This window comes from Babylonia areolata, chromosome 3, assembly GCF_041734735.1.
Source record: "Babylonia areolata isolate BAREFJ2019XMU chromosome 3, ASM4173473v1, whole genome shotgun sequence".
Lineage (NCBI taxonomy): Eukaryota > Metazoa > Mollusca > Gastropoda > Neogastropoda > Buccinidae > Babylonia > Babylonia areolata.
The window spans coordinates 25,821,030-25,838,176 of NC_134878.1; the positions used below are offsets into that span (position 1 = coordinate 25,821,030).

At 42.4% G+C, this 17,147-nt stretch overlaps 1 protein-coding gene across 2 annotated transcripts in view; it reads right to left on the reverse strand.

Moving 5' to 3' along the window:
- Window positions 1-13,327: 13,327 nt before the first annotated feature.
- LOC143279885 (uncharacterized) overlaps window positions 13,328-17,147 on the reverse strand; it is a 39,968-nt gene continuing 36,148 nt past the window's right edge. Inside the window, exon 17 of one of the 2 annotated variants that reach the window (XM_076584178.1) lies at window positions 13,328-13,950. In XM_076584178.1, coding sequence (XP_076440293.1) covers window positions 13,822-13,950 — 129 coding nt within the window. In that variant the 3' untranslated portion in view covers window positions 13,328-13,821. The remainder of the gene's footprint in view (window positions 13,951-17,147) is intronic. The other variant, XM_076584177.1, reaches the window with a different exon arrangement.

Below are 17,147 nucleotides of genomic sequence, written 5' to 3' on the forward strand. Positions count from 1 at the left end.
ACAGTACTTTGACTTAAGATGTCATATTCCACGCACATACACTCTGGCATATATTTTCTGGTCACATGTCTGATAATTATTTATGGTTTGATAGCTGAGTTGACTTTCGACCAAAGCTGTATTTGGTTTTATTTGTTTGTTTTATTTGGAACACAGAAACGTTTGCCTGACGGTAAGAGTAGATAATAATTTGCCAGCGTTAAAAAAAAACCCAAACATCTTGTTTGAACACATTTGTTTTGGGGTGGTTGTTTTTGGGGGTTTTTTTATCTTACCTTAGGCGGCGTGGAACCAAACAGATGACAGGTTGCTCTTAAAACTGTTTGGTGTCGAAAATGTTGTTTTTTTTTTATGATTTGGTGTTTATTTGTGTGCGCATGTGTGTTCGTTATTTGGACAACGTCTACCCACGATTGTGGTTTTAGAAGAAAAGTGCCTGTGATAATATTGGCGCGCACGCGTGTATATATAATTCTTTCTGACTTGGTCGAAGCAGAAAAAGTAGAACTGACGTACGTGCATTATGCCCAATAAATCGCCACCTTTTGGAATTATAATAGCAAGCATGCGAATGGAATTTGTGCACACAAGTTGCGTTGTGGGTACGCACGCGCGTGCTTAGTTAGTGAATGTGATGTTAGCAGTAGCAGCTGCAACAACAATAACAACAACAGCACACACCAAACGTGCTGGTACCCACGATGAAGTGTGGGTGGTAGAAGCGGGGGGGGGGGGGGGAGAGGGGGGGGGAGACAATAACAACAGCAACACCAAACGTGCAGGCAACCACGATGAAGTGTGGGTGGTGGATACGGAGGTGTGGGGAGGGGGGGGAGAGACAATACCAACTTCACCGTCCAGCCAAGGTCTTTGCCCCCCCACCCCCCGCTGCTGGCCACAAACCAAACACTGTTGACCAAAAAAATTAACCACGCGCCGATGATCACCCGCCCTTCTATGAGGCATCAATATGGCACAGTAATAATACTTCTATCCCCCCCCCTCCACCTCCGCCTCCCCACATTCCCCCCCTTCCGTCCCTCCACACAACGCCCCAACTCTTTTAATCTCCCAGCTGTCCCCACTCCACCCTCCACCCCTTACCCTCAGAATCTATCTCCGTAATAATACTTCTATCCCTCACCCGCCCTAACCCCTCTTTTAATCTCCCAGCTGTCCCCCACCCCCACCCCCAAACCCATCTCCTCCATCACGCTTCATCGGAGAGCCGAGCGGGCGCCAGCGGGAAAATCAAAAAAAAAAAAAAAAAGTTTGGCGGTGGTGAGTGAGCTCCCCTCGGCTATATACCAGTTTGGCAGAGGTGGCGGTGAGTTAGTTCCCTTTGGCCGTGAAGTGGAGTCAGGTGGCGCCTGGAGAGGGTACTTTACCTCACTTCCGCTTACCTCACTCCCTTCTTTCTGACCCCTCCTACCACCACCCTCTGTTTACGTCACGTGCCGTGTTAAGTGTCCAGCTTCCGCGCTTTGATTTCCAGGTGAAGGGGGTGTGGAAAGGGAGGGGAGGGTGAGGGCTGTGGTGGTGACGGGGATGCAGGGAAGCGGCCTGAGGGAATCTTTGACAATCCCCTGGCGGAGAGGGGTTGGGTTTGAGGGGGGACTGGGGGGTGGGGGGAAAGGGTGTGTCGGGCATGGATCATACTTCATTAGATCTGAATGGTCATTTTGCTTGGCGTGGTGTGTGGCGGTGAAGGGTGGTGGTGGTGGGGACAGTGGAGGAGAGCGGGAGGAAGGGGGAAGAAACGGTTGCCAAATGCCGGAGGTAATTAGGAAATAGCCCCGTAAGGGGGTGGGGGGGGGGGGTGCGCATTGTGGCATCTTGAACGAGTATGATGTTTGTGGAGATAAGATAAGATAAGAATAACTTTATTATCTCCACCTGGAGAAATTTGGTCAGGTGCATTATCACAACATAGACAAGTAAACAACATGGGGACCATAACTGTAAAAGCCAACAACAGCCCCAACAAATATTACGAAGATACAAATGTAAAAAATATCACATACATCGTTTCATACATACATCCACACACTGCAGGTAATAACTAGTATTCTTAATGTAAAAACAGAAAGAATTAAGAAACATTATTTGAATATAATTATAAACATAGCCTACTATACTGCACATTGATTATAATAGACAGATAAGATAAGAATAAAGATGAATTGCGGAAAACCACAACCAGATAATCAGCACACACCCGCACCGCACCCCGCACCCCCCACCCCCCACCCCACCCCACTCACGCAGATAACTTGATCAAACAAGAGTAATAAACATATGTTCTCAAATAAAAGCATTTCACATATTCGCTTTTAAAAACATTGCAATTAATTATTACATCGTAATTATTAAACAGAAATATATTTAGAATATGGACGTTAGCATTAGACATATTCATTGTACATTCATCCTGCATATTGCACATTATTCTTCCTACATATTGCACATTCATTATAACCAATTGTCACGTTTTAAGCTCAGTAAACACACACACACACACACACACACACACACACACACACACACACACACCACAACTAGAACAAGGTACAGCCTATCATGCACGGACTTTCACACGTCTCACATGAGAGTGCGCGCGCGCACACACACACACACAGTTCTCAAGAATTTAAAAGGTGGATTGAACGTGGAATAAAAGTCTTCAGAGCTCTGGATTTCAACTTAAAAGTTCTGTAGCGTCGTCCTGATGGCAATAGCTCATAATACTTTGCTAAAATATGGGTGTCGTCAGTTGCTATCTGCCTGCTTTTTTTAACCACTCGACTTTCATACAGCTCTTGCATACTAGCTTGTTTCACTCCCACAATTTTACTGCATACACTCATGACATCGTTCAAAACACGCTTACTCCAAACTTCCATACCAGCACATAAATGAAACTGTAAGCACAGACTCGATACAACATCGATAATAACTTTGAAGAATATTTGAATATATACCAACATTCCTAAGCTTCTGTAAACAAAAAATTCTAGATTGACATTTCTTATGAATGGAATCAACATTTCTGTCAAAAGTCAGCTTATTGTCTAAGATGGTCCCTAAATATCTATATTCATTGACCCTCTCCACTGTTTGACCATCAATAACAAGGTCAGCTACAGGCAAGGGGTCTTTCCGAAAATCTATTAACATTTCTTTTGTTTTCAATACGTTGAGATCCAGATAGTTTTTCTCGCACCAGGAACAGAACTTTTTAATTTCACTCAAATAAATAGCATCAGAGTTGGACAGATCTTCAATTGCTGAATCATCAGAATATTTTATGACAGGAGTTTCCTCCGTGCCTCTGCAGTCATTTGTGTACAGTGTAAAAAGAACAGGGGACAGCACTGTACCTTGGGGTGCACCAGTAGAAGTAGATTTTAGAGAAGAGTGGGCAGAATGAAAGCGGACGGACTGAGTTCTATTGACAAGAAAACTTATTATCCAAAGAGTAAGCTTCGGATCAACATCCATGCCTAGCATGGGTTTGGGTTTTTTTTTTCTTATCAGTTATATTACCCTTTTCTTTTGTTTTCTTTTAATCAGTCATTACCCTTTTCCTGTACAGTTCTATTGTAAACCTTCCCGCGGGAACTCGACAGCGGTACTGTGTTGTCTTCATGGAGATGTGGCCCAGAGGACTGGACCCCCAGGAGAAGAGGGTTCTGGGTTTCATTCGCACGAGGACTAATTTTTTGGTGATTTTTGTTTTGTTTTTTGGGGGTGTGGGGCTTTTTCTCCTCTCCCCTCCTCCAGCTCCTTTCCTCAGCTAGACCTTGTGTGGTGGCTTGAGTGTTAGTCTTTGGTTTAAATAATCTGTAATTATTCAACAATACACATGATTACAATGCAATGAGTGACAAGAGAGCATCAACAAGCTATACTGTGCTCACGACGTTGCACTTCAATTTTATCATGACGGCTGATGAACCATATTATCAACTGTATCAAATAACATTCATAAACAGTAAGTAATGAAATAAAACAAATAAACAAACAGTACATAATATAGTAAAATAATGCTGATATCAATATTAGCATGAGATTAAATTTATTATCATTAGAGTAATCGGCCTGATAGAAGAGAAACACGAAGGAAAAAAGAAGAAAATTTAGAAGAATGGTGGGTAAGGTGGTGGGGGAAGGGGAACAGAGGGGAGAGGAGAAATTCTGACAGATCATTGGCCAATCCAATCAACTTTGAATATTTGGTCAGTCAAATAAATCCAACATATATTTTATGAATAGAATCATGTTGTAGTCAGTGTTGGTCTTTCGAATGAGACTGATTAAACTCCAGATCACATGTGCAGTGTATGCACTTGGCGCACGTAAAAGAATCCAGGGCGATAAGAGCGTTGTCCCTGGCAACAGTCGGTAGAAATGTGCACTTCGCAGGGAAAGGAAACTGCATTCTGACTGGATAAAGCATTTGTGGCGCTGTACTGTGGCGACTCGGACACGCTCTCCCCGGGGAGAGCAGGCCGGATTTCGTACAGAAGAGTGAGTTCCGTTGAGAAAGTAATCAGTGCAATATAATGATAATTGGTAATATTTATAATGATCGTAATTCCCAATAATGATTATAATAATACAATTCTAATAATAATTTTGATATAACTTTGTCCATTTTACCCTATTTTTTCTTTCTTTTTTTTCTTTTTTTAACAGTGCTCGTTTCTCAAGCCATGGTGGACACTAATGAAATATTGGTGTCTTTGCTCAGATGATTTATTAACATTTTTATACTGCCAGAGCCTAAAATTAAAGCCATTTAGGCAGTAAGACTTTGCTCAAACCATATACAGCGTTCTCACATCCGTTGCTTTGTTGTTGTTTTAGGTTTCCAAGCCAGTTCTCCAGTGCGGAACGTGTGGAATATAGCAGTGTCAATCCGTCGTTCAGTCAATCATAGAGGGGCAGAGCTGTGGTACAGACCACAGATACAAACCATGAAGAATCGCGGCGGGGGGAGGAGGAGGAAGTGGAGGGATTGTAAAGGCGGGGGTGGGGGGGGGGGGTGGGGGGGGGGGCAGCGGACGAAGCGGCAGGGAGTGTGGGGGGGTCAGGTCCAGGATAGCCGTGGTCATATCAGAGTCCACACGTCAGTGTATCAGTGAGGCATGAAGCAAACCACGTTCACACAGGTAAGGTTACACACACAGGTAAGGTTACACACCGTGGTCTTTGGTTCGGACACAGTACAGGTGACTGGTCTCCTTCAGCAGGGGTGTGCTCTTTCACTTACAATTAGTACACCCCCCCCACACCCACACCCATACCCCCAGCCTCTGGACAAAAATCTGTCCTCACTTCTATTGCTGTCATCTGTTTGGTTCCACGCCGCCACCCCCTGCTCCCGCCCTCCTCACCCCCACGCCCCCCACCAACCCCTGCCCCCACCCTCACACCCACACCCACCCTCAACCGCACCGCTCACTGTCTCTTCCTTTCACGTTTCTGCCTCACTGATTCAATCACTTTAAATGTCGTGCAGTTTTTGGTTTCTCCCTCCTGTGTAGATGTGCGCGCGTGTCTGTCTGTCGTGGAAGTGAGAACCACCCACCCATTGGCAGTTTATGAGACACGAACATCTCTTTGTGCTGGAATGTATTCAGATGAATTATGTTATGGTTGTTTCCACGTCGATATGTTTTGGGGGTTTTTTGGTGTGCTTTTTTTGTTTGTTTTTTGTTTGTTTTGTTTTGGGGTTGTTTTTTGTTGTTTTTTTGTTTGTTTGTTTTTTTTTCTTTTTTGTTTGTTGTTGGGGTTTTGTTTTCAATCTAAATTTCTGCTTTGAGAAATGAACGGGAATAGTCCATGTCAGGAACAAGTCAAGTGGGATACATGTGCCACATTTTGTTATCCTCCCCACCCCCCACCCCCCCCACCCCCCCACCCCCCCTCCCCCTTCTTCTTATTTTCCCCACACCAGTTAATCTGGTTCCCAGTTCAGCGGTCCTGGCGGTCCTGGCACGCAGCTCTTCGAGATCACTTTCATGGGAATCTGACAGGTCCGTCCTGGTGTTCTTGTTTATTGTTGGTGGTGTTTTGTGTACTGTGTTGTATTGTATTGTATATTGCATTTCTCTTTTTTGTCCAGATTTCTCTATGTGAAACCAGGGCTGCTGTCCCCAGGGATAGCGCGTCGCTACAGTGAGAGCGCTACATTTGTTTTTGTTGTTGTCGTTGTTCTGCCTGTTACTGGTTTTCCTATCAGTGTGTGTTTCACTACAGACTTTTGCCAGAGACAACCCTATCATTGCCCTGGTTTGTTTTTTGTTGGGTTTTTTTGTTTGTTTGTTTTGGGGGGGTTCACGCGCGCTAAGTGCATGGTACACACGAGACCTCGGTTTATCGTCTCATCCGAACGACTTGTTGTCCCGGGAGACCACCACTCAAGGTCTGGTGGGAGAGGGAGAAATTCTGCCGTGTGTGTGTGTGTGTGTGTGTGTGTGATGTGTGGAGTATCGTGTGTGTGTGTGTGTGCGAGTATTGTGTGTGTGCGTGAGTGAGTGTGTGTGTGTGAGAGAGAGAGAGAGAGTGTGTGTGTGTGGAAGGGGAAGTGGAGTCAGTCTGACAGTGTATCTGCCACCTTCATCACACTGGTCTCTCCCTGCCCAAGAACCGAGACTTGCATCAGCTGTTGGTCAGCTACTGATACTGGTGATGTCTGCAGCAGCAGTTACTGTAGCAGAGATCGATTAGTTGGGGTTTTTTTTTGGCTGGTTAGCATTGTTTTTGTTGTATGTTTTATGACGGAGACGACAGTTATTGTAGTCCTGTGCATGATGATTATTTTATGTTTTTGGCGGAGGTAAGTTATTGTAGTCCTGTGCATGATTATTTTATGTTTTATGGCGGAGATAAATTATTGTAGTCCTGTGCATGATGATTATTTTGTTTTATGGCGGAGATGACAGTTATTGTAGTCCTGTGCATGATGATTATTTTATGTTTTATGGCGGAGATGACAGTTATTGTAGTCCTGTGCATGATGATTATTTTATGTTTTATGGCGGAGATAACAGTTATTGTAGTCCTGTGCATGATGATTATTTTGTGTTTTATGGCGGAGATAACAGTTATTGTAGTCCTGTGCATGATGATTATTTTATGTTTTATGGCGGAGATAAGTTATTGTAGTCCTGTGCATGATGATTATTTTATGTTTTATGGCGGAGATAACAGTTATTGTAGTCCTGTGCATGATGATTATTTTATGTTTTATGGCGGAGATAACAGTTATTGTAGTCCTGTGCATGATGATTATTTTATGTTTTATGGCGGAGATAACAGTTATTGTAGTCCTGTGCATGATGATTATTTATTTATTTTATGTTTTATGGCGGAGATAACAGTTATTGTAGTCCCGTGCATGATGATTATTTTCGCCAACCAGGGAAAGAGGCTAACGGTTCCACGTGTGTTGCCCGGGGGGATGTCTTCAGAACATGAAAGACTGACTGTTGAGATGCCAGACTGTCGGGTGGAACTTGAGAGGGAAAAATCACGTTTGCACTTGAGGATTTTCCATGTGTATATGCACGTGTGGGTGGTAGGGGGTGGGTATAGGACGGAGGAGAGGTTGGTTGGTTTGTTTGTGTTCATTTGAAGTGATTTTGGACCCCTTAGGAAGGCCAGATATATATATAGAGAGAGAGAGAGAGAGTGAGTGAGTGTATGTACGTTTGTGTGTGCCAGCAGGTACACAGAGAGGCGTGAGTGGTGTAAGGGAAATAATTCTTTCATTTAGAAACATCGTGGTTATTTCCCATATCTCACAATCTGAAAGAAGCAAGTTCTTTCTCTATCACATTCCATGCTATGCTGCGAATGATGGAGTCTCCCGTCGGTCCGACGGATGAGTAGGCAGGCAGGCTTATCTGTCGGTGTGTGTCCTCATATGGGAGAAGAGGCCGATTCTGGATGCGCAGCATTTCCCACAGGTGTTGCAAGCCGGGAAAATGTCTCCAGAAGTTGAGCCCTGCTTCCTTCGCTCACGCTTCTCCTTAATGGCCAGCGTTCTCTTGTTTTCAAACGTCTTTATGCCACTAGAGCACAGCATCCTCCAGCGAGAGCGGTCAAGGGCGTCAGTTTCCCAGGAAGCGATGTCTGTGTCACAGGCTTTGAGGTTTGTCTTCAAGGTGTCCTGCACTGGTAAGCACAGTACTTCAGGATTCAGTCGTTTGTTATTTGATTGCGTTGTGCGGCAAGTAAGAACATGACACACCACACAATAACACAGTGCACTACACACCACACTGTTATACTACACAGTACTGTACTACACTGCACTGAAATACCTGCCAGTTCTCCACTACTGTTCGGCATCAGGACTGTTGTCGGATCCTGTGGACCTGTCCGGGCCGTTCGTTGTGTGCCCTGGCAAGAAAACAATGAAAGCAAACAAACCTAAGTCGGGAACAACATTTTTAAATCAGTGATCGTGGTGAGGTGTGATCGCACGATAGATAGATAGATAATTGTAATATATAAGATCATACATTTGACATATATATAATGATTTTTATATAATTATAATATATACTTGTAATTGCTTCTTCTTCCTCTTCTTAACATCATTATCATTACAGAGTAGAGAAATGAAAGTTTGTTTTTTGTTTGGTTGGTTTTGGTTGTTGTTTTTTTTGTTGTTGTTTTTTTTTGTGTTTTTTGGTTTTTTTGTTAGTTTGTTGTTTTTTTGGGTGGGTTTTTTGTTTTTTTTTAATAAACCAGGAAGTATAATTCATTTCTCCATGTAACAATACTGAATTGTCTGTATGAAAGCTTAATCATGGACACACTTTTTGTATGTCTGAATGTTCAAAGATTGTCTGAGTTTGTCATTGATGTACTGTATGTGAACCTCCCTTTATGCGGTGTACAGAGAGAAGTGAAAGCAGGTAAGTGCAAGTTTATCTCAACACCAGCGGTGAGATGTTCCTATGTGTTGTCCCCTCACTGCATCACCTTCATGTTCCGTTCCCTGTCTTGTCTTCAGCACCAGATCGGTCCACTCACCTGTTTGACCGGAAGGATACAGTGTTCATGAATGTGCCACATTTGTCATGCTTTCTGTCTGTCAACTTAAAAAAAAAAAAAAATTAAAAAATTAATCAACATTTGATCCATAGTGCTCTGTGACTGTACATGGCTCACCCCTACTGTTATAGACATGACTGAGAAGAACGCGAATCGGGAAATTCGCGAACTCCTTGGCCCAGCCGACCTCAGTACCATCTCGGGGGAAAACCACAAGCCTCTGTCAGGTAAGAGGGTGGAAGGGAAATAACTTTTGTAAGAAGTGTGGAATGTCCGTTCGTGATTACCTCCCATTGTATTGTAGTACAAAGCATGTGTTTTGTTTTGTTTTGTTTGTGTTCTGCCGTGTGTATTCCCCCTTTTGTTCATTTTTAGTATTTCATCGTGAAAAAAGGTTGACACAGATTATGACTATCACTACTGTCGTTTAAGTACTGCAAGCATCCTTTTTATTAAGTGTTTCTGTTATTCATGTTTCCTATATGTGTGGTTATTCACCTTGAAGTATTGGCACATTGCAAGAGGTCAGTTTGACGTTTCCTGTGTGTCCTAAATAACTTTAAGGTTTCTGTGCTCAGAGGATGTTTTAACAAGTCCCTTAATGGTAACAGAAAAACACAATCAACCATCAAGTGCTCTAATATCTCTTCACACACACACACATTTCTTTTGAAAGCCTTTAACATTTATTGACATACTATAAACAGCTTGTTTCACTAAGCAAACAAACAAAAATACATGTATCTTTTAATTCAATTCTCCTCCACACTACTCCATTGAAAAGTCTGCACATAATTCTACTGTATTCAGCACAATGCACAGAACATACGCGAATCAAACACACATACAATTGCGCACACACATCTCATCACATTTCTTTCAGTCTTTGTTGGAATGCATAGAATAAAATTTGTCTTTTAAAACATTTACTTCAGACATAAAACAAAGAAGTAATCAGGAAAAAAAATCCCTTTGTCCAAGAAATATATTTCTGTGGGGAAGAAAATTCAACAACCACAACAAAGAATTATACCTACATATCTGACTTGTGGTTACCTGCAGTTTTCAAGGTGATGGCTAGATAGGTGATATCAATATCTATCATCATGCCTTGTTTTGTTTGTCATTTGTGGTTGCTTTTAAAATGCCAACATTCAAATTTACCAGATGTACAAAAACAGATCACAATAATACATTGACTAAATTGGTGTACATTCGTATAAATTGGTATCCAGAGAATCCCTACCAACTCAGCAGAATGGGAGGCCGCTTTCCTCATCTTGTGCTGAGTTTCTGAATTACTAAATTCTCCATAAAAAAATAAATTAAATTAAAATTTAAAAATTTAAGTACAAACAAAAAATACCAGTGCTCATTCACCCTTCATGTCAGTTTAGCAGGTAATCATCAAAAATCAGCGTGGCAAGAAATCAGGACGGAACTGTATCTCACCTGCCAATCGCATGGACGGATCAAGAACAGTGATCACAGAATGTACAGATTCACATAATCCTCCCCCCCAACCCTATCACACCACAAAGCAGACTTATTTTCCTCATTCAATGTCCAGCAGGAAATACATTTTTTACATGTAAGTTAAACAGTACACACAATACATACATCAAACCACCAAGTCTCTTCTCCTTGCTGTTCACATCAGCTTTGAAGCAAAGTTCTCTGAAACGGGACACCACCAGTAGTAGGATGTTGCAGATTCCTACTCAGTGTCCACCAGTTGATCAGCCCACTTAAAACCAATACTGTATTTATTTCTCTGCCACAGCCAATCACAACACTGGACTCTTTCTCTAGCACAGCCAATCAGCACAGCTGTCGCATACTGAGCTCTAGGTCCACTGTCCAATCAGAACTGTTGTGAGAAAATACCCACACTGAAATATAACCACCACCTACATAATGAGAGCACCAGGGTAGAATCCATTAGACATTGGACTTATGTTCAGTGATCACCATGGTCAGAGTTTGAGGCACCAGCTGGGCATGCAACAGCGTCCTTGGGAAGGGCATTTTACTTACTTTCCCCCACTCCACCTTGGTGTGAATGGGTATGACTTCAGTCAGGGAAGGTTAAGGTGGTGAAAGGAGAGAAATGGACCCTGTCTTCATAAGCTGAGCAATAAACACAGCAGGTATCAATTCACTGCCTCTGTATGACTTTTTCTTAAATCTGCACAAATTTAGATACAAACGTGATGTCTATTCTCTCTTATGATACTTGAATGTCTGCCTTAAACTGCCAACCGTTTTCATGATTATAAATGCATCTTTGCATCCAGTTTACTGATGAAAGCCAAGTAGGGAGAGGAGTGGAGGGCTTCTCTCCTGAAACAAGGGACAGCTGAACGTGATGAACTAATGACTGATGCTTTACGATGGCCAGTGCACAAGCCTGTTAAATTTTAGATGTAACTGACAAGAGATCTAGATTAATTTCCAGGTCACTGATACATCTCTTCTAAATCGTCTGTCAGCTTCTAAAAATGTGTCCAGTTTACAGTTGTTTCATATAAGCTCAGTGTCATCAGTTCATTTCAAATCTGCCAGTAAAATATCTATCCCATATCGCACTCTTTTCTAGCTTCAGCTTGCAATTTAACTTAGTACATTACATTACAAACTGGCCACAATAAAAAAAAAATTTAAGAAGCAAAAGACAAAATGGACGGACTTTAGGAATAAATGTAAATGCCATATAAACTGGAGTTGCATACAATATGTACAAGTAATGATAAGCACTTCTATCTCTAAAACACCTCCATACAATTTTACATATCAAATAAATTTGAGGTCACAGGATATACAATCAGCAGTTCTGACCCTTGAGTTGCTAAAGTTTTTGTTTTGTTTTTCAAAAAAAAAAAAAAACATTTACACTGAATTCAGAAGTACACAAGCTGAACTTTCAAGTGAAGCTTAAATGAAAAGCGGTTTGTGAAGAAAGAAAAAAAAAAAGTGAAAATACATTTTAAAAAGTCCTGCATGTTCATGAGCATACAGTCATCCATGCCACATCCCCTCACAAAAAAGGTCAATAATATAAACCTAAAAGTAGGAATAACAATTTGCAGCACAATACACGCTGAAAGATGAAGCAATATCATGTTCTCTTTGCAAATGAACGCTTCACTTACGAAAATAGTGTGCTGGAGATTAGCAGTCCAGTTTCGTCAACATACAAAAGTAACATGCTTCTGTGTTATGAATCGCAAAACTCAATATCTCTGAACATTACCTTTCGACACCTGTGTTTGTTTCACACAAACACATCACGAACATCATGCAACAGTTCAATTCTTTACCCAACTCCATGGCAAACTACCTGTATGCCTTCTCATGTTTACATTTGTACCCCAAACATTAAAAAAAAAAAAGTAGCTAGCTGTACACAGACAAACATTATAAATGGGGGACAGGCTTGCGAAGGAGACAATTCTTTTTTCATTATTTCTATTTTTAAAGATAATGTTGCAGATGAATACAGTTCCAAGTCATCACTAGCATTCAGCACTGCTGGCAGTAAAACAATGAATGTACCAGGGCAAATTTGACTCTGTATATAAAAAAAAAAAAAAAATTTAAATGAACAGTGCATATGGGAATAAGAAAAATACACCATTATTCTCAGTACACATAATACTGAATTCTTGCTGGTTTTCAAGCAAAAACAAATCATTTTCTCCTCAAAACCTGTCAGCAAAAATGAGTTGTGTTAGACAGGTAAGATTATGTGGAGTAATACTTGATCAGTATGATGATTCAGTGTTTGTGTTCAGAGTGCCAATTTTCTCAGCTCCCCTGGTTTTACATTCATTCATGAGATTCTGATACTTCTTGTCCGTACAGGACCGAGCGTGTTGGGGTCTATGTTAATTAGAAATGGCGTGTTGGGGTCTATGTTAATTAGTTAATTAGAAATGGCGTGTTGGGGTCTATGTTAATTAGAAATGGGAAAAAAAGTGCAAGTTAGACAAGTAGTGTATGACGGGCGCAATAGCCGAGTGGACTTTCAATCTGAGGGTTCCGGGTTCAAATCACGGTGATAGCGCCTGATAGGTAAAGGGTGGTGATTTTTACGATCTCCAAGGTCAACATATGTGCAGACCTGCTGGTGCCTGAACCCCCGTCGTGTGTATACGGCAAGCAGAAGATCAAATACACACGTTAAAGATCCTGTAATCCATGTCGGCATCCAGTGGGTTATGGAAACAAGAATATACCCAGCATACCCCACCCCCACCCCTAAAGCAGAGTATGGCTGCCTACATGGCGGGGTAAAAACAGTCATATACGTAAAAGCCCACTCGTACATACGAGTGAATGTGGGAGTTGCAGCCCACAAACACAGAAGAAGAATACAAGTAGTATAGGAGAAACAACTGCAATGAACTGTGCACTTTTTGATGGATGGAAAATACACACACACACACACACACAATTCCAGTGTGTGTATATGTATGTGTGCGATATTTTATGTGCATGCAGATTTTCATTTCAGTATGTCAGCTATCTTGTGTGAGATCTGTGTGGTTTAAAAAAAAAAAAAATCGAGTCCTGCGCACTAAGACCTGTTTGGGACCGTGACAGACAAACCTGGGTATGACTGTGTATAGGCGGTCTTAAAATGAGCAGTGTGGGACCAATGCCACCCATGATGGGGCAGCAACCAAAAAAAAAAAAAAAAACCCATCTGTACCCGAGCACGGGTGTGAGGCAGTGGGCAGGGTGACATCAGGGGGAGACAGCCTGGTAGGTGAGGAGACAGATGGGCAACACCTGGGCGGGGTTAAAGATGACGTACTCCTGACACAGAGCGGTCTCCTTGGAATCCCCGCCCCCTCGGTACAGCCGTCCTGGAGTCTGAAGGGAAAAGACAGGGACACTGTCAAAATTAACAACACTTCATACAAGCTCAGGTTTTCATAAAGTGTTTAATATCAAGAGGCGATTTAAATTGTGAAGGCTGCTTTTGGTCTACCACTGGTCTCACTGAATATACAAATATCTGTTTCACATGAACACCAAGAACAGCTTGAAAAACTCATATTTCAGCCAGAGATTGATAGTTATTCAGTGGTTTACAAACCACAGCTGTAAATTCTTATTAAAAAAAAATATATATAAATTGCAAGAAAGCACCTCTGATTGAGTGGTGCTCATTACATCAAATGTATATAATTTTGTATGCTGAAAATCATTTTACCTTGCTACCAAGAAGTGCACAAGTGATCCTTAACTTTTTGTTGACTGTAGCTTACAGAATTCAGAAAGCTTTGTTGCTTGTTCACATGGGCTGGAAGTGCTTTCATATTAAACAGATGCTGGAAGTGCTTTCATATTAAACAGATGCTGGGAGTGCTTTGGTATTAAACAGATGCTGGAAATACTTTGGTATTAAACAGATGCTGGAAGTGCTCTCATATTAAAACAGATTTCCCTATTGGTATTTTGATGATTTATTTTTTCTTCCATTTAGTTTTGTTTCCCTTCAGACCAGTGACCCATGGACCGTGGACCCTGGCCCCAGAAAAAAACAGCCACTCCCATCCATCAGACATCCTAACAGAGCACACTGCCTGCTCAGAGACCCTGCACTGCTGCTGAGTCACTTCAGTGGTGCCTGTTCTCATTTTACATACTTAGGACACCACCTACTAAGCCCCCTACTGAACATATACAGCATGCTGATTGCAGCCTGGTGTACCTCCACATGTGTCATGGTGTGTGGGGGTGGGGGGTGTGTATCTGTGTTTCTGTATCTTGTCTTTGAGTGTCTGTCTCTGTGGTCGGTCTTCTTCTGCATTCACTCGTATGCACACGAGTGGGCTTTTACGTGTATAACTGTTTTTACCCTGCCATGTAGGCAGCCATACTCCATTTTCGGGGGTGTGCATGCTGGGTATGTTCTTGTTTCCATAACCCACCGAACGCTGACATGGATTACAGGATCTTTAACATGCGTATTTGATCTTCTGCTTGCATATACACACGAAGGGGGGTTCAGGCACTAGCAGGTCTGCACATATGTTGACCTGGGAGATCGTAAAAATCTCCACCCTTTACCCACCAGGCGCCGTCACCGTGATTCGAACCCGGGACCCTCAGATTGACAGCCCAACGTTTTAACCACTCGGCTATTGCGCCCATCTAAGTGGTCGGTCTATTAGGTTTGTCCATCTCTGTATCCCTGTCTGCATGTGTCTGTATCTGTGGGTTTGAGTGTCTGTCTCTGGGTTCTGCTTTTGAATAGTCCACTATTAAAAAAAAAAGTGCACTACTTTCTCAAAATAAAAAAGATATCTCCTGGAGATTTTGCATTATGGTTGTTCATACATCATACCTTAAGCACATTTTAAAGTAAACATAATTCCAGTATATAACTGTTACTGTTTTTAAATCTGAGTCCAAGAATATTTCCGTGAAATCAAGTGGTTAAAAATTCCCCGAGTCACAATAAATTCCAGGATTTACTGTCAAGTTTGTTTCTGTTGGGTACACCTGTGGCCCAGTATCATCCCAGTGCAGGATGAAAAAGACACTGGCCAGCTGTGTGTTGGTACAAGACCAGCAGACCACCTCCCGGCCCCCCACCCCCTTCATGACCAGCTTGACTGACCGCCCCTCTCATTACCCCCTTCCCTTTCCCAGCTACACGTGGAACAAGTGCTTGTGCTGGCAGGTGATTCCTGCTGACTGCCCCTTTACCCCCTGGCCCGATTCAGAGTGGACTGATCAGTCTGGGGCACAAAACTTACACAGTGAAGGTCACAGAGATGCGTCACAAAGTGGGTGGTGGCTGTTATCATCATGATCCTAATCCGCACCTCAGTCACCACCCTCACCACTACGGCCGCAATAGCTGAATGGTTAAAGCGTTGCACTTCCAATCTGAGGGTCCTGGGTTCAAATCTCAGTGACAGTGCCTGGTGGGTAATGGATGGAGATTTTTCTGATCTCCCAGGTCAACTTATGTGCAGACCTGCTAGTGCCTGAACCCCTTCGTGTATATACGCATGCAGAAGATCAAATACGCACATTAAAGATCCTGTAAACCATATCGGCATTCAGTGGGTTATTAATACAAGAACATACCCAGCATGCACACCCTCGAAAACGGGGTATGGCTGCCTACGTGGCGGGGTAAATAAAACGGTCATACACGTAAACTGTTATACATCTGTCTTGAGTTGTGAGCGTGCCTGAAATCTGATCGAATGACACAGGAAACGAATGATGAGCGCCCAGTGGCAGCCGTCAGTCAGCTCTACCCAGGTTGACAGCATGTTGTGCAAATGATCCCGTGCTTGTAAAGCACTTATATAGCGCCTATCCACAATCAGAGACCAAGCTCTAAGTTTCCATATCAATCAACAACAAAAACACTACCAGGGTTCGTCACTAACGGGAGCGCTGAGCGGAACGCTCTGAAAAAACAAATTGCGCTCTGGAAAATTCCTTGACTCAGAGCGTTTGCGCTCTTGATTTTGAAAAGACATAAGCATACACTACTGTATCTAAATTGTTATTCCATTGTCCATCACAAACAAGAGTCAAAAGCGCGATCGTTTTGCATTTACCGAAGTTTGAAAGCCGTCTGTTTACGTTTTGTTAGTTCAACCGGAAGTAGGCCTAGTGAATCAGGGGAGGCTATGCAAAAGAGCGCTCTTCAGACTTGAAGAGTAGAAAAGTGGAGCACACGATCGATTTCGCGGCCGTGCAAAATCAAAATGAATTTATGTTTGAGACTTGTTGCTCTATGTTTTTAGTGTGCGCTCTTAGTTTTCAGTTTGCGCTCATCAAAATTCTGAAACTAGAGCGCAGGCGCTCATGTGAAAAAATGTTAATGACGAACCCTGACTACATAGGCTTCTTCCCCACTGTTGGTATATTCATTTCCTGAGCCACTTCTAAGGCTGTAAACATGAGCCCATCCAAGGGATGTAAACAATCTTCAAACATTCTAAAGACAGGGAGAAACAGAGTACGTTGTTTCCCTTCAACTATCAACCATGAACTGCTGATGAAAACTGGACAGAGAGAAGTCCTGCAGGCACATG